At 35.0% G+C, this 23242-nt stretch overlaps 1 protein-coding gene across 1 annotated transcript in view; it reads left to right on the top strand.

The window, feature by feature from the left end:
- Mkl2 (MKL/myocardin-like 2) overlaps nucleotides 1-23242 on the top strand; it is a gene marked incomplete in the record, with an annotated part of 190947 nt that overhangs the window by 77419 nt on the left and 90286 nt on the right. The window contains 1 exon segment of the mRNA XM_013517824.1: nucleotides 5617-5679. Within this exon segment, the coding sequence (XP_013373278.1) occupies nucleotides 5617-5679 (63 nt within the window).

The following is a 23242-nucleotide window of genomic DNA, read 5'->3' as shown; positions in this document are numbered from 1 at the left end:
TGAGAACTGCAAGAGGTTTTACTGTGCTTTCCACAGTTCTAATGAGTCTTAACCTTCCAAGTGTATTTTTAGATTTTCAGTTTTTAAAGTCAGAAGAATAACTTTCCCTGAAGAGTGCTTTCACATGCCTCTTGTTATTTACTTTCCTAGGTTTTGAGTAGTTCTCTTATTTTTAAAACATGGTTAGAAGACTTACATTGCTATTTTTAATACTTTAGTTAAGGTCTTTAGTGTGCATCTGCTTTCCCAAAAAGATTTGATTTGATTGGTATCTGAAACCTGTTAGGCACAGCTTTTGACCATTTTGATTGTTTGAAGAGTAATATCTTGGCTAGGCTGCTGTTAGAGTCCTTCAGGGGCTGTCGTTGATTGACTGGTGATAGTTATCAGGTTTATACAGTACATATGGGCTAGTACATTAAGTTCCTGGCTCACAAACATTCAAGTTGCAAATTTTTGCAGCTATGAATGGACATCCCGTTTGGTTGTTTCATGCTTTACCTTGTATATTTGTGTCAAAGGTGTATAAGACTCACTCTGTTGAACTTAAAAACAAATCTGGCTTATGCTCATTCTCTTAGAACAGAATTGTTGGTGAGTCAGGGACTTATTTTAAAATGTCAAATTACTACCCTAAAAGATAGATAGACAAATAAATGCAATGCTGTGCTGGTGTAAATCATAGTGTATAACTGCTCACAAAACTGGCCACCTGTAACAGAGAAGAGAAAGTTTATGTTACATGGTAATACACTTGAACCAGGGATATAGCTCAGCATCAGAGTGCCTGCCTGGCAAACATGGGGTCGTGAGTTTGATTCCTGCACCAAAAAACAGACATGGTCATACACTTGATACAGTTTCCCATGTTCACTTCCAGAAGTTAACATAGATGCCTGAATGTAAGGTAAGCCAAAATATATGGTAGTTTCCCACTATAAACTCTTAAGGAGAGAGTGAAATGGTAAAAGTTTAATCTACTAATTTAGTTACATTTTATGAAGAAGTGCCATGATATATAAAGATTTTTTGCTAGTTTCATAGTTCATAAAGCCATCCTACCCAAACTCTGCATTATCAGTGTTTTTATCAACATATGATACCCCCATATATCATCCCTCTAGGTCTGATTTCCAAAATGTGTCTTGATTTCTCTTTTGTTTAAATTCCAGAAGTTTTTTTCATACATGCCTGATCTGACACTGAAAATTTCATATCTGAATCACAAGTACCATTTACAAACAGTAGGACTTTTTTTTGAGATTGTGTGTTTATAATCTCTACAATATCTATGGATTGTAACATTTTGTGAGGGTATAGTTTCTGTTTTAGAATTTAACCTTTTTTTGTTCAAAAATTTTTTTATGGGTGACACATTCACAAGGTTTAAAACGTAATACGTACATAGTGAAAAGTAGGTCACCCTCTCAGTCCTTTCTTTGCCTGCCCAATTACTTTCCTAGAATTAGCTACTGTGACTAGTATCCTTTCTGAGAGAATAGTATTTAACAACTTTTAAAAGCAGTTTTAAAATGGAATCTTTATAATAACATGCATCAATTTTCAGGTTATAACCTGGGAATAATTAATGTATGGATTTTTTCCTCTTTTTTCTGATTCTCATTAGGATATTTTCGTAAATCTAAAGCCAGTTTTCAGTGAAATTAGTTTTTAAGCCAGTGTTTTTCCCCTAAAAATACTTTTTTTCAGTACTAAGCAAGTAAGACAGCATCTTATAATGAGATAGTGCATAAGGACTCAAATACAAGATAATTCCCTTTTCTGATAAATCACTTCAGGAAGTTAGAACCCTTACCTTATATTCAAGCATGTACATACTCTAATTTTGGGCTCATGATGTATTACTTTAATTTACATATACATTCCAAGGTATGAAAAGTAATCTTTGTATAGCTATCAGAAAAGTAGATTATTGGGGAGATACTGATCAAAGGATACAAAGGGTCCATTAGGCAGCAGAAATATTAGTATAATCTTGAAAATTGCTAAGTATAGATTTTAAATAACCATACCATAAGAAAATTGATATGTAATATTAAGTAATTATGTTATTAGCTCAACTTAGCTATTCTATAGAGTATATTTCAAAAAAAATCATGTCATACATAATAAGTACATACAATTTTCATTTGCCAATTAAAAAATAAAAGTTACATAAAAATATCTTGATAGTCATGTGAACAGCATATTCATATCAAGTACTGTATGGAAGAAAAGACTTAGCTTTCTTTCTTTACTCATTTTTAAGTGTGTGTTCATTTTTTAGGTCTTTATCATATTTAATATCAAAATGTATTTCCCTCAAAATCAGTCACACTGAAGTACTATTTAAATGTTATAAAATAGTCAAATTCAGATATTTTGTTGTGTTTTATTGTTATTCCTCAGCATTTGAGTTTCATTTATTAGAACTATGTTCTTGTGTAATGCCTGAATGTGGCCAAAATAATTCTATAGTAGTACCTCAAAAATAAGGCCATCATTTCAACAATTAACTTTTCCCATGTGAGCCCCTCATAAAGGAAGGTCATCATACAGAAACATGTAAGTAGTGCATATTTACTAAACAGTGTACACACCGAGACTTTGAGCTTTGTTCTAACATTTTATATACAGAGTAGATCCATCTTCATGTTTCGATATCAACATTTCTTCAGCTGGTCTGTACTGTGAATAAAAATGAAATCAGTTGAAGGAGCAGATCAGTTGTGCTTGAACAGAAAAAATTCAAGTGCTGAAAATTGAATACAGCTTCATAAAATCAGGGAAGACAGCAAGTTGAGACAGTTTCTGAGAAACAGCAACTCTACCTGTGCCCACATTCTGAGGTAACTGCTCTGAGGGACCTTCATAAGGTTGTTTGCAAGACTAGTAAGTTGTCAGGCAAAATAACTTCAAAGAGTTCTAATGGTAAATTGAAGCTTTTACGTTATTGCCATTATTATTATAGAGTAAGCAGAGAAACTAATATGGATTCCACTTTTGAAAGCTGTTTGGAATTTTAATGCTTCTTGGTATGTCTCTGATTCTACGTGTTTTTAAGGTGTCGCCCACCTTAACATGGTCACAGATTTACTATAGGCCAGTTGATAGTAGTATCAAGTAGCAGTAAAATCACGATTTGCCATCTTCAATATTAAAAGACTTTGAAATTTTGTTTACTATGAAATAGTGTGTTTTAGGCCTCAGTAAAGAGGAGAGATTTATTTGTTCTTTTTTGAACTTTGGTTTTACTAGTTTCTGTATTTGTTAGGAATTTGAGCTTATGGTTTCATCTTAAAAATTATTTCTAAGATTTTTACCATCCATTAAATTTATCACAAGGAACAGTTTTAGGCCATCTCTTGTTCTGTTCTTAATGATTACTTATTAGAGACAGTATTATTTATTTGAGTTTGTTGAACACATGGAAATACAAGGTGACTCTTTGTCTTGGATTCAATGCTTATAGAACCCAGTGACTGAAAACTGCTTGCTTGCCCTGCAACTTAGAAAATAAAGGGCCAGGAGTTTAGCTCAGTGGCACAGCACCTGCCTGGCAAGCGTGAGGTCCTGAGTTCGATTCCCAAACTGCCTCCCAAAAAAGAACATAAATGGCATATGTTTGCAGCTAATCCTTTTTGAGGGACTACCCTGAAAATACTTCCCTATTCCTCATTAACCTGTTAGGCTTATTGTCTTTCCAGGAAGTGCACAAAGGTGATACGCATTTGTTTTGAGGGAAACTGAATTCTTTAGACTGCACATAAGCTGGTGTAGTTGCATGGAGATTAGTGAAAGAGATAGGAAATTTCTGTCTTTCTCTGGACTTGACAGCAAGGCAGAAATACTCATGTCATAAATTGAAAATAAATAAACATATACTAAATAGCCAACACAAAACACAAAAATGGGATTTTTATTTTCCTTTTCTATAACTCGAGATAATAGAAACAAATAATTTTCTGTAAAATTATCTTACATTGGCTATGCTGTTAATGTTTAGGAACTGAAATGTAGAATGTAATTCTCAAAGACATCCTTACACATTTTGATAATTTCTTTTCATGCTTTCAGTAGTTAGAATCAAAAGCAAAATATGTATATAATTCTATATTGCTTGAATATAATATTTGTTAGTCAAGTTTTTAAAAAATTTTAAATTAGGCTTCAGGATATATACTAAACACAACTATGAGGTTCAAAAGCAAGTTATAAACCTAACAACTCCAAATGAAATTCTTAATTGTGACAGCCTTCATATGCTTATTTGTGGCAGTATCTTGGATCCTTCAAAATGAAAAAGAAATCTTATAAGTATTTTGAAGATACTCTCTTTCATAATGGTGTTTATAAAGTTTCCTACTAAATAACATGTTTTATTCACAAAGTACATAAGCACCTGTAACCCATCCACCTTCTGTTTTTCTGCTCTGGATTTCTTACTTAGTTTTGTTGATACTGAAGATTTAGTTGCTTCAGAGTATTGCTACATATACCCAGGTGGTATGCATGTGGAGGGGAGGGGGAGTGTTAAGGGAATTTTCTTTCTCCCATTTGTAGCTGGCAGAGTCTGAAATGAGGTGGCAGCATAGCAGTAACATGATAGTAATGTGAGTGTGTTCTAGTTATCTTCAGGAGTAGGATGGGTAAAGCCTACAGTTAAAGGTACATCATCAGCAGAACCATAGCCCCCCATAGCCCTGTTGAAGCCTCATTTTGAGTAACTTTTTCAATATTCAAATTTTATCCTTAGAATTGTAGAAGGTAGTCTTGGGAGATCAAGAGTTAACCATATGTGTTAAAAAAGAAGATTTAGAACATAAAATAGCTCTTAAAACTACCAGTAAAAACATACCATCTTAAAATTATAAAAATGCTTACCTAAAATTTTTTAACACTTTCCCAGAGTTACTAGAATCATAGAAGTATACAGTCTCCTACATGGAGCATTTGAGACAGTTTTCTTAAAATTATAGTCCACCATATGATTTTTTAATAACATCACACCAGTGAATAAGCAAATGTATTAAGGAGTAGTCTTTGCCATCTCTGCAAAAGCAGTTATAAAGGTGACATATAAATGGTTAATAAGTATTACTAAATTATTTCTAGCTAGTTAGACCTCTCAGCAGCTTGAACTTAAGTAGTTTATGATTAGTCCGTTTGCTGGGCTGAGAGAGTAAAATTAAACTGAGGTCTCGTTTAATTTATGTCTACCACCTAATCTTACTACAGAAACTTCTTCTAGCCAAAAAAGAATATAAAGGGAAAAAGAAAAAAATAGACATCAGATACTCATTCTCTATTATACTTGTAAGGGAGCCTGTTAAATATAAGGATTATACCAGAAAAAAGTGATCCATGATTATTTTTATTCCATTGTTATTTAGCTGATATTTTAAGACATCATTAATGCAATGCTGTTGTGACAGAAAGCAATAAGACAAATATGTTAAAATGACAAGTGTATTTAAATTTGCTCTTTTGATTTGTAATTAGTAATCACTAATAACAGTGAGTAAAAATGTACCCAGTGTTTTTCTGACTCCTTTGACTTAATCCATACTGTTGGCATTCCTTGCCCTCACCTGCTGCCCTCGCTATTATTAACAGGAAGTGTAGTCTTTGGGGAGTCAGGACTCCAGCTTCCTCTGCTGACTCAGTCTGTGAGTGTGGGTAAGTCTGAGAAGCTCTCTGTGTCACAGTATGCCCATTGCAGTATCTGTATAGTAGCTTCCAGCCCATGTGTCTTTCTCTGGCTGCTCTTCCTCATTATGTCATGTGTTCTTATCTCCCATTATCACTTTGCCTTGTGCTTCCACTGGGCAGCAAAAACAGAAAAAAATGGAAGATAATTTCCATCTCAATTAATTGATGGAAATTCCCATAGATCCGAATCAGTCATGTTGCTATTTAATTTGTTACTCACAGCAGTATTACTAAACATACATGCCAGCTCTCTCATTTGTCAGACTTTCCTCCATCTTTAAAAGGAAAGGGAGATTGACTTAATATTATTATTAAAATAATATGCCTAACTTAGAATGTGCAGTATTTTCCTATTTATGGTTTTCAAGGGTTGGCAGGTATGTATTAGAATTTTTATAGTGGCATCACCCTATCAGTTAAAAGGTAATATTTTTTTTTTAAACCCAATTATTTATGTTCTTTTCTGGTCATTTATGGTACTGTTTGCTTTAAGAAGATGTTAATATCTGTTTCACCAACTTAAAATTTTAAATGTGACCCTTGTGTTTAATTAAAGCATAACAAGAAAAGCAGTAAGTCTGTTTACCACTTGCCTTTGGTTCTTAGAGGCTAAGGTTAAGAACTGACAAATGTTATGATGGTCAACACTCTGTAGACTTACGATTGATAGCTACAGAAGACCTTATTTGACAGAAGACTTGATCCAACATAGCAATTAAGAAGAATCACCATCAAGTATTATATGAAAGAAAAATATGTCAGTTAGAATATTCAGCTCTTGGGCCAGGAATGTAGCTCAGTGGCACAGTGCCTGCCCAGCAAGCATGAGGTCGTGAGTTTGATTCCCAGTACCCCAAAATAAATAAGTAAATAAGAATATTCACCTCTCTCAGAAGATTAAAAAAGTGGTATTTCAAGGATGGGAAGAATGGATAGTTTGAAAATTATCATTAACAAATACTTACTGAGTGATCATTATGTCTCTTACCTTAAAATAATTTCTAGATTTTAAGCCTCTGGTATGGTGTCAGCAGTTCAAGCTGTAGTGTATTCTCAAAAAATTGTTGAACACATGGTCTTTATTATTTATTTATTGTTTTAGTCTTTTTTAAAAATTAAGTTTGGGGCTGGGGATTTAGCTCAGCGGCAAAAAGCGCCTGCCTGGCAAGCGCAAGGTCGTGAGTTCGGTTCCCGGTACCGGAGAAAAAACCAAAAAAAATTAAAAAAAATTAAAAAAAAATAAAAATTAAGTTTATTGGTATAATTTTGATATGTATAATGATCATATTCATCATAGGGAATTTTTTTCCCATTCCCTTTCCCTCTATTCAACCCCTCTTACTATCCTTATTTACAAATCTTTGTTTCCATTGTATCCTTTTTTTTTCTCATTTTTTTCCCTCCAATTCCCCTTTCCTTTTGAACAATTACTTCCTATTTCATAATGTCTGTTACACATTTTGGTTCTTATTTACACTTTGAGTTTCTCACACCAGAAAGACAATGTGATATGTATACATGTCTGATTTATTTGAGTTAAGAGTATGATCTCAAGGACTATCCACTTAGCTATGAATGTCTCAAGTTTATCCTTCTTTATGGCTGAGTAGTATTCCATTATATTTTTAAAAGCCCACTTTTTTTTATGCATTCATTGGTTGATGGGCATTTGGGTTGTTTCCATGATTTTGCTATTACAAACTGTGCTGCTATAACCTGGGTGCACGTATATCACTGTGGTATCATGCTTTTAATTCTTTTGGGAAGATACCAAGAACGGCAACAGCTGGGTCGAATGGAACCTCTAGTCCTAGTTTTTCTGAGCAATCTCCACACCGATTTCCACAGTGGTTGAACCAGTCTACACTCCCACCAACAGTGGAGAACAGTTCCTTTTTTCCCACAGCCCCTCTAGCATTTACCTTTGTTGCCTAGAATTTCCTTTGCTATTCTAGGTCTCTTCTGGTTCCAAATGAATGTTTTAGGAATGTTTTCTCTTGTTCTGTGAGGTAGGCCAATTGTATTTTGGTTAGGATTGCATTAAATCTATATAATAATTTTGGGAGAATGCCATTTTTATACCATGTTGGTTCTTTCTACCCATAGCCAGGGGTATCTTTCCACTTTCTGATATTCTCTTCAATCTCCTTTTTTAAGAGTACTATAGTTTTCAATGTAGAGGTCTTTTACTTTGTTTGTTAGATTGATTCCTAAGTACTTCATTTTTTTTTATGTTACTGTGAAAGGTGTGGTTTCCCTATTTTCTCTCTCCATGAGTTTATTTGTGAACAGGAATGCTATTGATTTTTGAGTATTGACTTTGTATCCAGCTGTGTGACTGAATCTGGCTATTAAATCTAGAAGTCTTGGGGGCTGGGGATTTAGCTCAGCGGCACAGTACCTGTCTGGCAAGTGTGAGGTCGTGAGTTCGATTCCCAGTACTGGAAAACGAACAAACAAACAAAAAAATCTAGAAGTCTTTTGGTGGAGTTTTTGAGGTCTTCTAAGTATCATGTCATCTGTAAATAAAGATAATTTATCTTCTTCCATTCCTATCTTTGTATCTTTTATTTTTTTTTCTTGCCATTGCTCTAGATAATGTTTCCAGAACTATATTGATTAGGCATGTTATTAGAGAACATCCTGTCTTCTTCCTGATTTTAGAGAGAAAAGTTTCAATTTTTAATCATTTAGTATGATTTTGACTGCTTGTCGTAGATGACTTTCTATCAAATTGAGGTAAAGACCATCTATTCCAATTTTCTGTAGAGTTTTTATCATGAATGAGTGTCAAATGCTTTTTCGTCATCTACTGAGGTGATCATATGGTTTTTGTCCTGGGTTCTGTTAATATAGTATATTATATTTACTGATTTGCATATGTTGAACCACATCTGCATTCCTGGGGTAAATCCTTCTTGGTTATGGTGTATAGTCTTCTTGATGATTTGCTGCATTCTATTTGCCAATATCTTATTGAGGATTTTTGCATTTATGTTCATTAGGGATATTGCCTTGTAGTTCTCTTTCTTGGTTAGGACTTTCTCTAGTTTTGGAGTCAGGGTAATACTTGCTTCCAGGAATGACCTTGGGTATATTATTTCCTTTTCAATTTCATTAAAGAGTTTGGCAAGTAATGGCATTAAATCTTTTCTAAATTTCTTATAGAATTCAGAAGTGAATCCATGAGACCTAGGCTTTTCTTTTTTGGTAAGTTTTTAAATACATTTTTCATTTCATTGAGTGATATATTAGGTTATGTAGAATTTTTATATATTCTTGGTTCAACTTTGAAAATTGATATCCATCTAAGAATCAGTCCATTTCTTCTATGTTTTCTATCTTTTTAGAGTAAAGGTTTTCAAAGGTAGGTATTGATAATCTGGATTTCTGCAGGATCCATTGTGATTTCACCCCTTTAATTCCTAACTGCATGAATTTGAGTCTTTTCCTTTTTTTTTTTTTTTTGATAAGGTTGGATAAGAGTTTGTGAATTTTATTTAATCTTTCAGAGAACCAACACTCTGATTCATTGGTTCTTTGTATTGTTTTCTTAGTCCCAATTGCATTAATTTCTGCTCCAGTCTTTATAATTTCCTCCCTTGTACGAGCTTTGGGCTTGATTTGTTCTTCTTTTTCTAGAAATGTGAGGTTCAACATTAGGTTATTTGAGCTCATTCTGTTTTCCTGGTGTGAGAGTTCACCAGTGTTAATTTTCCTCTTATGACTGCTTTCATTGCATCCCATAAATTCCAGTATATTGTATTGGCATTATTATTTAATTGTAGATGTTTAATTTCTTCTTTAGTTTCATCTGTGACCCATTGATTGTTCAGTAGGGTGTCATTTAATTTCCATGTGCTTACATAGTTTTTGTGGTTTCTTTTGCCATTGATTTCCAGTGTCATTGCAGTATAGTCCATAATATACACAGGATGATTTCAGTTCTTTTGCATTTACTGACGCATGTTCTATGAGCTAGTATGTGGTCTATTTTGGAGACTGTTTCATGCACCACTGAGAAGAATGTGTATTCTGATGTTGTGGGGTGGAACACTGTAGAAATCTACTAAGTCCATTTTGTCACAGGTTTGGTTTAGCTCTGATATTTCTTTGTTTTTTTTTTTAATCTAGTTGATCTATTTATGACAGTGGGGTATTAAGGTACCCCATTCCAGTTGTGTTAGTGTTTACTTGATTTTTTTATGTCTATTAATACTTGTTTTATATAGGTGGTTGCACCTGTATTTGGTATATATATACTTATGATTGTGAGCTCTTAGTTTTCCTTCAATAAGTATGTAGTATCCTTCTCTATTCTGAGTAATTTAATTTCCTTCAACAAGTATGTAGTATTCCTTCTCTATTCACTGGAAGTTGACATTGTCTGCACATAGAATAGCTACCCCTGCTTTTTTTCTGGGTTCCTATTGCATGGAGCATTTTTTTCCATTCTTTGACTTTCCATCTATGAATTTCTTTTTGCATTAAATGAGTTTCTTGAATGTAGCATATTGTTGGATTTTTTTCTTGATCCATTCTATCAGTCTGTTTCTTTTGATTAGTGAATTGACACCATTTACATTGATGATTATAACTGATATATATTGGCTTATCTTTGTCATATAATTTTCGTGTTGATGGTTCCCTGTCTTTCCTCTCTGTTTAGTTGTTTCCCCTGCCTGGTAGCTTCTATTGGTACTCTTGGAATTGTGGGTTTTGTTTTCTCTCTGTAGAATATCTTTGTAAAGCTGTTTTGGTTGTCATGAATTCCTTCAGTTGTTCTTTGTCATGGAAGTACTTTATTTCTCCATTAATTCTGAAAGATAATTTTGCAGGATACATCAATCTTGGTAGGAAGTTGTTTCCTTCAGGGCTTGAAATACTGTTTGTGTTGAGAAGTGTGCTGTGATTCTGATGGGCTTTCCTTTGTAAGTGATTTGTTTCTTTTCTCGAACAGCTTTGTAATATTCTGTTCTTACGTTGAATTTCTAGAATCTTGATTATTATATGCTGTGTGGTAAATTTATTTTGATCATAACTAATTAGACTTCTGTATGCCTCATTTAACTATGTGTCAGATTCTTTTTCCATGCTTGGGAAGTTTGCTGCTATTACTTCTCTAAACAGGTTTTTTTTAGGTCATTTGTGCTGACCCCTGTATTTTCATCCCTGTGGTAGGCTGAGCCTTCAGGTCCTACAGGGGCCTGTTCTCAGGCTGAGCAGTTCTACACTTGTATTTTTCCTGGCTGTTTTTGGAAGCCACATTTGAGATCACTGTAGACACGCTAGTAGTAAAGCCAGCATTCTTAGGTATTCCTAGCCTGGCCTTGGTCCTGACCAAGAGTAAATGAGTAATAGTTACTTCTAAGACTATTTAGCATTTATTTGTAGTGCTCAAGGGTTAGCAGTATACTCTAAGAAATTTAGAAGTTAATCTTTTTTCATCTTTCTTTGCATTGTCTTGTAGTGGTTGGATTGTTTTATCATGGTCCATTGCTATTTTTAAGAGGTCTTCCTTTTCATGAATGCTAACAGCAGTCCTCTCTTCTTAAGTGTGATATCCTATCTTCATTTTCTATCATACAGTTTTGCAAACTTTCAGTGAAATTTTTAATTTCCTGGATATCTATTTGGATATGTTTCATGGATTCCATTTCTTTCCTATGTTGAGATTCATGGTTTCTATCATTTTTCTATCCTCTTATTTGTTTTATCTCTGTCCACTGTAGATTTAATGAACAAGTCCTTCATTATGGTCATCTCATTTTTTTACCTATGAGATTATTTTTATTTTGATACCCTCTATAGCTTCATGCATTTTTTTTTTATTTCATCTATTGTCATTCAGGTGGATAGTTCCTGATTTCCTCTATCTCATTGTCCCCTGGATTTGTCCTTGGTGAGCTAGAACTCTGGGATTGCATTTTGCTTCTGCATCTTGTCATGTTCTATTTTTTTATTTTAAGTTCTTTTTTGTGTTGTTTGTATTTTTTTTATACTAGGTATCTTTCTCACTGATATCAAAACTTCTTCAGGAAATGTCTATTCCTCTTAGATGCCTTCTAGGTGTAGCTGATTGTTGATCTTTGTATCTTTCCCAAGATCCTATCTTCCCACTTTATTAGGGATGATGTGTTGCTATCTGTTTGGCTCAGCATCTAGTCTTTTGATAGTAGGCTGTGGGGATGATTGTGACCCCAGATTATCACAGTGTTATCATACAAGAGTGAGCAACTGATTACAATAACTATGTCATCTATAACTACTTGGCTAAGTAGTACAGTTAATAATAACAATATCAAGCACAGCCTGGAAACTGATACTCTGTAGTAACTTCTAATTTGATGCCTCTAACCAGAGGAGCAAGACACATAGTTATATAACAGCCTACAACATAGACCATTAATTTATATGCAGTGGGTTTCCTCTTGGTAGGGTGATTTTATCATGTAGGAAAGGGGAATGTAAGAGGGATAGGGGACAAAACAGCAATAGCTGAAGAGAAATATAGTAGAAGCAGAGCTGAAGGACTAAGGATAATCACACAAATGTTGGGAAGCTGGAGAAGAGGACAGGAGAGAAACAATAAAGGAGAAAGCAAAAGAATTTTGAGGTAAAGCAGAAAGACTAGAGATAGTGTTCATTCACCTGTACATCTCAGGTAATACTTAAAGACCAGTGAGGAAAGAGAGAGGCAGGACAGAGAAGACAAACCAGAAATAAAAGTCAAAACCTATCCTCAGGGCTGGGGATTTAGCTCAGCAGCACAGCGCCTGCCTGGCAAGTGCAAGGTCGTGAGTTTGATTCCCGGTACCAGAAAACAAAAAAAAAAAAAAAAAAAAAAACAAAGAAAAAACCTATCGTCACTGGATTGGAGTCTATGTCTCAGCTCCTACTTCTCAACTGAGTTACTTCCAGCCTGCTCTCCAACTACCAGTTGTCTGTTGTAACTAGACAGCCCTTACTTCATTCCACTTCCAGATACTGGTACTGAAGTGACCCCGGTGCTGTTTTGCTGCAGGAATTGGAGCCAGCCTTCCAGCTGCTACTTCATGCAACTGGGTGGAGAGGGCACACCTCTCTGGTTCACTCATTAGCCAGTGACTGTGTGTTGGTCCGTTTGGGAAAGGGTCTTGTGTTCTCACTGTTGCCTCTAACTGCACAAGAATCTCCCCGCTCAGGTTAGTTCTCAGTCTCCAAGGGAGGAGCAGAGTTGCTTTCACTGACTCCCTGCCCTTCAGATCAGCTACACAGCTGCACCACAAGGTCTCTAGCCTGCAGTAGTGAGGTATTTCTCCTATAGCAATGAACCCTATATTCTTCTCCTCTGTCAGTTCTCCTGTGGATCTTGTGTGGTATAGAATCTCTTTAATTTCTCTCGGTACCATCGTTTCCAGACTCTTGGCACTTTCTTCTGGAGAAGCTGAGTAGCTAACACTCAGCACTCCATCATTTTTTAGTCACTTTCTGAACAAATGGTCTTTAAAAGTAATTCTCCAGCTACTTACAGAAAATTAATTTAGAGGTGATTCTTGCAATTGACTGCTGAGACAGCCTAGTTTTAAAGAAAGAGAACTGTGAATTCAGATGTCAGTAGGGGCCACTTCATTGTGGAGATGCATCAGGCCACTTAATGTCCATGTTTCATTTATGAGTAGAGATAATGTTTGATGTGTCTTGTAGGCCATTGGGCAGATTAAGTGAAATGAGGCAGGAAGGCTAGCACATACCTGCCACATCTTAAGCACTCCGAGTATGTTACAGTTTCACAGAGTTGCATGGTTGCCATACAGATAGCATTAAGAAGGCAGCATGCACAGTGGTTAAAAAGTACCAAGTATAAAGCCTCCCTGAATTTAGATTATGGCTACAATTTAGTATGCATTATACTGCCTATTGCAATACGCTTCTCTTTGCCTCAGTTTCCTCTCCTGCAAATTGGGAATAATATTAGTACCTGCTTCATAAGATTGTTATGACAATTAGATAATTTAATCTCAGGCAAGTATTTAGAATAGTGTGGGCATGTAGTTAGTATTTGAATTATTTGTTATATTTTGAGAATGCAGTATTTCAGTTCATACCACATGAATATAGTCCTTGCCCATGAAGTTTTACAACTTAGTGTTTCTTTCAATGTCAGTAAATTTTGCTTCATTTTTCACAGATACTTCTTCCTAAAGAAGTAAGAATGACTTGCAGCTCTTAATGTCTTGCTGTGTACCTTCATAACATTTGAAGAACAGTTTATCTGATGACCTCCAATAGGGCAATGTAGTAGGCATAGGTTTCCCATGAAGCTCGTCTCTCGTGGGTACTGCCAGTTCCCACAATTCTAGCATTCCCTGGGCATCAGTCAGTGTCTACAAGGAAAGATTTTCAAATAGTAAAGCATGTGAAAAGACAAACAGGCCCAAACTCAGAGCTCTCTAGGGACTCTGACCTCCAAAACAGACTCCATTCTGACATTTTCACAGGCTTCTTGAAAGAATTCCAGCAGGGTCATTCTATTTGGTAATCTCCTAAACAGACCCTCTGTTATCAAGGACTGATTTATAGGTTTCTCCTTCTTATGTCCTTGTTCTGAGGAGATTGAGATAGTAGATATACTTGCTGAGACTTTTAAAACATTTGATATATAGGATAAGTAGTACATAGAAGACTTTGGGTAATTTGAAGTAATAAAACATTTATAACGTTTTAAAAGATTTTGTGTTCTCAACTGTCTTCTAAACTTTTTTTCATTTTGATTCCAGGATATGTACGTCATAGTCACATTCCTACACTAGTTTTTTTCATTATTAAGTAAATTCTTTAATGAAAAATTAATTAAATTCACAAATCATCTTTTAAAACTAGTATATACTATAAATGTATATATTGGGATTGCTTGTTTCACAGTGACCATTAGAGTGTGTAAGAGCAGAAGCCATTCCAGTGACTTCGAATAACCTTCTAAAAGACCTTGAGGTGATGGCAGTTGTTTAGATGATGCGTTAAGTCACTAGATGGGGTGGATCTATAGAAACTCCTTAAAAACATTTTGTGGATTAGTGTATGTTTCTTTAAAGAAATATATAGCACTAAAAACAAATGAGAAGGAAAGACCCCCGCCTTGAGAGTTGCAGCCTGGACAAGTTAAGGAAATGAGTAATTAGGATTTATTTGGTTTACAGTTGGCCTTAACTGCTAACAGCCTTATGGTCATCCCGTTGGAAGTCTGAGTAGCATGTATGAAATTCCAAAGGTGAACAGTATTCCACATTGGAAAGGTCAGAGTTTTTTTGAGATTTTGTATGGATAGTTTTCTTGCTTGCATGTTTCTTTTCAATGAGTTTATCTTTTAGATGAATCAACACAGTTCTAACAGAGTCGTACACACTAAAATTTTCTTAAAATTTGGTACCTGTTTTTGTTTTGGGAATGTAATGTTTTGAATGAGTTTTATTGGCCATAGCATTGTGAATGTACATTACTGAGTGTCTGGATTTTGTTTTGATTGTCTTGCTTTAAAGCATGTTGGGGGCTGGGAATATAGCTCAGTGGCTCAAGCGCCTGCCTGGCAAGCGCAAGGTCCTGAGTTCGATTCCCAGTACCCCCCCCAAAAAAAAGAGAGAATGTTGGGCTTTGATTTAGTAGACAGGTAAGTTACTTTTGGATCACCCTCAAGGCCTTTCTTACATTTTGTTAGAAAAGACATATTATAGGCTAGCATTCATACTAAAGATGGTGCCAGTGAGGGCTGACCCCCTTTGAAATCTTGCTGAATACCCTGCCAAATTGCCTGAAAGAAGGACTTTTCCCTAGGGCTGTTTGGAGCGCAGACATTTCCTCAACTCTGAGTCCACTCTGGGAATACTGTTCCTGACCACTTCTGGCCCACCCTTGTGAGATGTTACTCTGTACATACAGCCTAGTACTTGGCAAAGACTCAAGGTCATCTTAGGCAGATTTCTAAGAACTCTTTTTTAATATAGATCTTCTTTTTCAGAAATTTACCCTGCCATTTCTACCTACCTTACCCTGCCCAAGTGCTCACCTCAGTCTCCTCAATTCAGCAAGCCCACCTCTTAGCTTTGTTTGACTTTTTCCTCCTCTCTACAGTCTGGAGGTTGCGACTAGGCAGAAGCCAGGGCAGGTATAGGGCTCATCTCATTGTTTCCCTTCTTTTAGGGGCTATAACCCTATATTACATGTTTACCAGTGTGTAAAAGCAATTATTTATTGTAAGTTATCTAGTATTGCTATTTTCTTATAGCAGGAAGTCCTGCGCTTGTTATTCTGACACAAGATCTATGTCTTTCCACTGAAACATGCTTCCTCTCTAGGTTACATGTAACTTAGCTTTTTGGCTAGACTATAATAGCAGTGCCATTTCATTTTGAATCCACCCACATAATCTTTGCTTGGCACACTAAGTTCTGTGTTTTTTGATTGGTAAATATAAGGCGAGTCCTCTAGTTTTGTGATTGACACAGAATGGTCAATAAGATGGTCATAAAAGACACCCTGATAGAGCCTCTGATCAGTTGGAGCCAATAATGTAATTACTCAGTTGGTTCAAGAGGGCATTTTTTTTTTAAGCATTAAGGAAAGGTTTCTGTTTGGCAGAATCTATTCTTCATTAATAAAAGAACTCATTCCTGGCAAGTGCAAGGTCCTGAGTTCAATTCCCAGTACCCAAAAAAAAGAACTCATTTTCTTCTTAAATACTGAAATTTTTTTTTTTTAAATTCTCTCTGCCACAGTATTTGAATCAACCTGGCAAAAGATTTAACTATTAAGAGAGGTAACTGAGGACTATATTTTTCTTCCCACATGGTATTAAATGGGAATTTTCTTGTCAAGAATGTCTAGGTTATATTAATGTAAAAATAAGAAACCAGCCATGTATCCTAGCACTCAGGGAGGCTCAGGCAGGAGGATCACAAATTCAAGCCCAGACTGGGCAATTTAGCAACTTGGTGAGATGCTATCTCAAAATGAAAACTATAAAAGGGCTGGAGATGTAACTCAGTGCAGAGGCCCTCGGTGGTTCATCACATATCCTGCCATCAGCCCACTCCCTCCAAGAAAAAGAAAGCCTATACATAGAAGCCCTGGAAAGGAATACATCAAATTATTTTTTGCAGTTTAAATACATATGCATCACTCCATCTTCCTTTTTTTAATAGTGTTTTTCATAATGTACATATAATAATTTTATAGCAATGAAGGAAAAAACTTTTGTAAAAAAAATAATGTTACATAATGGTGAATATCAGAGTAATTTGATAGCTCATGACTGTTATGCTGAGGGAGCTGATTAAACAGCAGCAATTCAAATCTTGAAAATTTATCATAGATTTTTCATTCTTAATTGAGGTATAGTCTTAAAAATTTATGTTGACATAGTTTTGAGTGAGAGGATGGAAATAAAATAGGATATCATTGATTTTATCTGATCATGCCACTGAAACCTTATCACCATAATCGTAGAAACACAATATGATCAGACTCTGTGTAATTTGTACCCCCAAAGTCAACATTGTTGCTTTACTGTTGGCTCAGTGATTTAAGTTACCACCCCAGTTCATGGGACCATCTCTCACTTGCCCTGTGTGTTGCCATGCTCTGGTCTCACAATGTGAAAGCTACAGTGGAAGTTTGGAGACAAAGAGCAGATAAGTGTCCAGTAGGGGATTTGATGAATGAAATGTCTGAGTCAAAACCAGCTCCAGAGATGGAAAAGAATCATGAGTAGCACCATCAGGGAGCTGTTGGACCTGGTTCTCATTCATTTGGTCCAGGAAGCCTGTTGAGAGCACAGAGGAAGGCATTTGAGGAAGATACTCCTGAAATATGAGAAGGATAAAGATCATGTTTTTGAAAATTAGAATCAATATATATTCATACTTTGTACTGTAAACTGTGTCAACTGATTTTTCCAAAGGTGTTTTATATAAATAATTCTAGTTTCTTTACCCACAGTTACTTAAATTAATGTGGTAAGTGGTTCAAATGCAGAGTCTTTTCCAAAGTTTTGTTTTCAAGCTGTATACTTTTTATAAGGTGCTGTTCTCCTACCTTTGCTTTTTAAGGATTATAATCCCATTAGTAACTAACACATACTTTGACCTTCTTTGATATCCTGTGTTTTCACACAAAAACAAGCTGTTGTTTTCCTCATTCTCTTTGATAATATAACCAATCAACACATTTTTTTTTAGATTACCTACAACTACAAGCAAGACTGTTTAGGTTTTCCCATGTGTTTCTGCATATTACCACATTTTTCCTCCCCACCACACAGCAAACCTAGAACTGACTGGTAAATAGCCAAGTCAAAGCACCAAAATCTGCCAGTAAGGAAAGGTTTTCTCCCCCTGTGACTAGGCAAAGGCATTTTATTCATGAGGTTTTAATTGTTTCCATTTTATAAGGGCTATAAACTGAGGGACAGAGAGATTAAATAATACAAGAATAACCAGCTAATAAGGAATAAAGTTGTAAAACTATGATTGACTCTCAAGCTACCTCTAAAGGTTATAAAGAGTTCAATTACAATAGGAAAGATTTATTTTACTTGAAAGAAAATTAGAATAAAGTCACCTTTATGGTAGATTATTGCTTTTAACTTTTACATAAAGAAAATAATTACAAAAGGTATAAAATAATCATACTACTCTGCAAGATTTAACTTGTATAGAATTGTTCTACTACAAAAGCCTCCTAGAGATAAGACAGTCTAGAGCCCGCCATGTGCCTCATCAAGCCTGTCAGGATTGCCTTCTCTTTCAGTTTAACCAGCATGTATAATTAGTGCTGTGTAAAGCTTATGTGTGGGAACGTTCATACAAAGAAAAACCATTACCACCATCAGTATTCTCTTCTCATGTTGCATTCTGCTTTACATTCTTCCCAGAAAATACTAAGATAAAAATTTTTTGACATTGAGGTTGTTTTTATTTTTATTACATTATTACATCTGCATTGCAGTTGACTAAACATCTTATAATAAATTATCATTCTAATTAATTCCATTTTTATTTTTAGTACCATGGTAATTTAGAACACTGAATTGTAGTTTTGTGCATCTGTTCATTTTAGCCAAGTACTTTTGAAGGCACTCAGGTAAATGAATGATTTTTATCATTTCCTTTAGTAAATGACCAAATAATCATTTTTTTCTTATTAATTCTTTAAGCAAATATAGTTTCACATTTTCCAGGAAAATGGAGAGCCTAAAATAGATAATCTCTATGGCATTTTATTTCATAATAAAGTATTTAACATTTAAATCCTGAAAAATCTACTTTTACTAGTTCTCTAAATTCAAATGTATCTTTCATATGGTAAAATATAAATGAACATTTTTCTCTTCTGATTTCCAGTAGTAGGGTGACAGACTCTTCACATGTTCTTTTTAACTCCTGGCATTAGAGCAGTTTATTACTTTATTTAAGAACTTCTTACAAAACCTAGCATAGTAGTGCATGCCTGTAATCCCAGCAGTCTGGGAGGGTGAGGTAGGAGGAATTCAAACCCAGCCAGGGCAATTTAGTGACTAAGTGGAGGCCTTGTCTCAGAGTTAAGAGCTTTTGTTCAATTCCAAATACTGCAAGAATAAAATATAGCCATGCTCAAATATGTCATCGTATATCTTCTAAGAATAAATACTTCTCCAGTATACTACAATATAGTTATCACCCTCAAAAAAATTAACATTAATATAGTAGTGTTTAATATATACCCCATATCCCATGTTGTATTTCCTCACTTTTGCCAAGAAATGTCTTTTGGTCAGGCATAGTGGTGCATGCCTATAATTCCAGCACTTGGGAGGCTGAGGCAGAAGAATTGCTGCAAGTGCAAGGCCAGCCTGAGCTGCATAGTGAGACCCTGTCTCAAAAAGACCAAAACAAGCAAACAAAAAAGTAATGTCCCTTTTTCTCTTTTTAATTCAAGATCTAATCAAGCATCACTCAGTGCATTTAGCCATCATTTGCTTTTAGTAATGACAAGATACTATTATTACTCCTCTAGTATAGTACAGTTCTCCCACTTTTTGTGAGTTTTTCACAATTTGGCATTTTTGAAGCATCTAAGCCAGTTATTTTATGGAATGACCCCAATTTGGATTTGTCTGTTTGGGCTATTTTATGATTAGCTCAGGTTAAACATTTTGGGTGAGAATACTACATAGATGCTATGTCCACAGTGAATTATATCAGGAGGTACTACACAACAGTTGGACATGTTTTTGGTGACATTAAATTTGATCATTTGGTTCAGACGGTGACCTTCCCTCCCTTCTTATTTCTCATATGAAAATCTATGCCTTCTTCTTGTAATTAATAAGTAATATGCAGAATAGTAGCATAAAACTATAACTGTTCTGTTTCTAAGTCAACTTTCATCCATGGTTTGAGTGACAGTTCATGCCTAGACAAATTATGAAGTTACTTAAAAAATGATGATTTTCTAATCTTGACTCCTTTTTATTGACTGGCATTCTTGTGAAAAGAACAGCCTCCTTTCCTAAGGGAGGAATCACTATGGCTGTATAGGTTCTTTATTTTTTTAAAAAAGTACCATCCATCCTCAACATTTTTGATGTACAGGTTGTCCCAACTTTGGACAAAGACCCCTTTCAAGGGGTCTTTTCACCTATCCTTTTTCAGTTTTGGCACAAGATATTTTAAGATCACTGCACTTCTTTTTGGGAAGAATAGAACTAAGACTGGACATATTCATCATGAGTTGATGATACTGCTTCTAGCCCTTTTCAGTAGGTAAAGTTAGGAAATGTAAAATGTCATGCGTTCAGGCTAAGAATAGTCATACAGTCTTGAAGAAGGTAAACAAAGTGAGAGGGTTTACTTGTTCAGATATGAAGACCTATTGCAACACTATAGACTTTAGACAAACTGTCTGACCAATAGAACAGAATAGAGAAATCAAAAATAGAAAATAATTACCTTATTCATTACTAAGCAACTCATGTGCATGGGGAAAAGTGTGGTCTTTTGAATAAATGGTTCTATGTTATTTGTATATCCAGCCAAAAGAAGTTTATATGTAACTCATATACACAGAAAAATCAACTGTGAAAAGTAAAGCAGTAGTGAAGTTTTTTGGAGGTAATGTCTCCATGACCTTGGAGCGGGCAAAATGTTTTAAATAGGATATAAGTGACACTATACATAAAAATAAAGATAGTGTTGTATTCAAGAACTCCTGTGCAGTAAGGAATATTGAGAGAAAAAGGGTGACCCACAGAGAGAAGAGAGAAATTCCAATGCATATAATTAACAAAGGACTATTCCAGAATATATAAAAGACTCCTATAAGTGTCATTAATGGATAGAGCCTTGACAGGCATTTCAAAAGAAGATATCCAGATGATATACATATATATGAATAAGGTATATTCATTAGTAATCAGAACAGTGCAGTTGAAAACCTTAATGAAATACTATCACACACTGTCAAGAAATTGAGTGTGTCAAGGATATGGAGCAGTTAGTAAATATGTAAACGTAGTGGTATAACTATTTTAAAAGTGTTAAATATGACTCTACCGTGGGTATCAAAATACTACTACTAAATTTATATTTAGTAAAAATGCATATATGGAATATGTTCATCAAAAGATGCTGTTTTAATTTGAATTACATGAAATTCCCATTTTTTGTAGAGACTTTCAGCAATTTCATATGGTTCAGTCTACTACACTGTTCTGTTTTGTTTTGTTTTTTGGTTTTTCTCTGGTACCGGGAACCGAACTCACAACCTTGCGCTTGCCAGGCAGGCGCTTTTGCCGCTGAGCTACATCCCCAGTCCCTACTACACTGTTCATAGTAGCACTATTTGTTACAGTGCAAGACTAGAAACTACTCAAATGCCATCTACAGTAGCCTGGGTAAGTAAACTGTGATATATCACCCAGCAGAATGTAACATTAAGGATGAACTATAACTACCTGCAAGAATATGCACAAGTGTCCTCCAGGTAACATTGAGCAAAGGCAGATAATCACCAAAAAGCATTTATGATTCCATGTACATAAAGTACAAAAATAGGTAAAACTACTGTATGGTGTTAGAAATCTGAATAGTGGTTACCTTTGTAGAAGTGACTGGAAGGGAAGCAGAGGCAGGAGCTCTAGGGCACAGGAAATGTTGGGTTTCCTGATGCTAATTATATGGATATGTTCTCTTTGTAAAACTTCAGTGAATTGTACACTGAACCATATTTGTACTTTTTTCTGTATGTATTACATTGAAATAAAGTAAAAATGTAATTTCAGTCCAACACCATAGACTTTTTCTTGTTTCCCTTAGTTCTTATTCATATATCTTTTGTCCTGTATTTAAAAACCTTGATTTTCCAAAGCATGTATTTATTTATTTGCTCAATCCTACAATGTATACTGTAAACTAATTTCAGAATTACATTGTACTACTACTAAGAACAAATCCAGTAAGTTCACAATTTCTGGGTGGGTTGGTTAGTTGGATTTTATGACAGAGTGTTGCTAAGTTACCCCAAGTGGCCTTGAACTTGCAGTCCTCCTGCCTCCACCTCCCAGAGTGCTAGGATTACAACTGAAAACAAAAATAATATTCAGGTTTGAGAAGTTAGTACTTCTTTCCACACCTGGTCTGAGTTCAAGGTTTTTTTGCAGTTCTTTTTGTCCTTAGACTGTGTCCCATGGAGGATGGAGATAAATATGTATTTATTCATTCATTTAAGGCTGTTTTCAAAAGTGTCTTGGATTCTTTTTGTTTTTCTGTCTACCTTCCTGCCTCTCTTCTTCCCCTTTTTGAAGTAGGTAACAAATTTCACTGTATACTTTTCTTTGTATTTTTATCTATTGGATAGATTTCTTGGGACCCAGTTGGAAACAAGTCAGCTTTGATCATTTAAAAATACCTTTTAGAAGAAGTGGTTCAATTTTTTAAAAGAAATATTTTAATTTTCAGAAAGTAAATGGTCATTAGAACCTAGATGTCTATTATTTATAACACATTTCCTACTATTTTAGCATTATCCATCAAATTATCCTATGTTTAAGCCCATGCTATATTTTATTCAATGAGTATTCAGTGTACACAGAAATGATGTATATTGGCATCAATTCCATGTGAAAGCCATTTTCCCAAATAGTTTACATTGCACTTTATTTATTTATTTATTTATTTATTTATTTATTTTTGTCTTTTTGAGACAGGGTCTCACTATGCAGTTCAGGTAGTTCTTAAACTCACCTTGTAGCCGAGGCTGGTCTCGCACTTGCAAGGATCCTTCTGCCTCAGCCTCCCAGAGTGCTGGAATTACAGGTGTATTGCCACCATGCCTACCTTGTATTTTAATTCCAAAATTGTTAGAGTTTTTAATATATATCTTGATACTAATCCCTTGTCAAATGCATTTTGCATACATGTTCTCCCAGTCTCAGTTTCTTACTCATTTTCTTACAGTTTTTTTTTGATGAGCAAAAGTTTTAATTTGTGTGATGAGTCTAATTTATCAGAGTTTTTGT

Source organism: Chinchilla lanigera, unplaced genomic scaffold, assembly GCF_000276665.1.
Source record: "Chinchilla lanigera isolate Chin_1 unplaced genomic scaffold, ChiLan1.0 scaffold00041, whole genome shotgun sequence".
Lineage (NCBI taxonomy): Eukaryota > Metazoa > Chordata > Mammalia > Rodentia > Chinchillidae > Chinchilla > Chinchilla lanigera.
The sequence above is the reverse complement of the archived record's forward strand: the minus strand, read 5'-3'. Positions and strand labels throughout refer to the sequence as shown.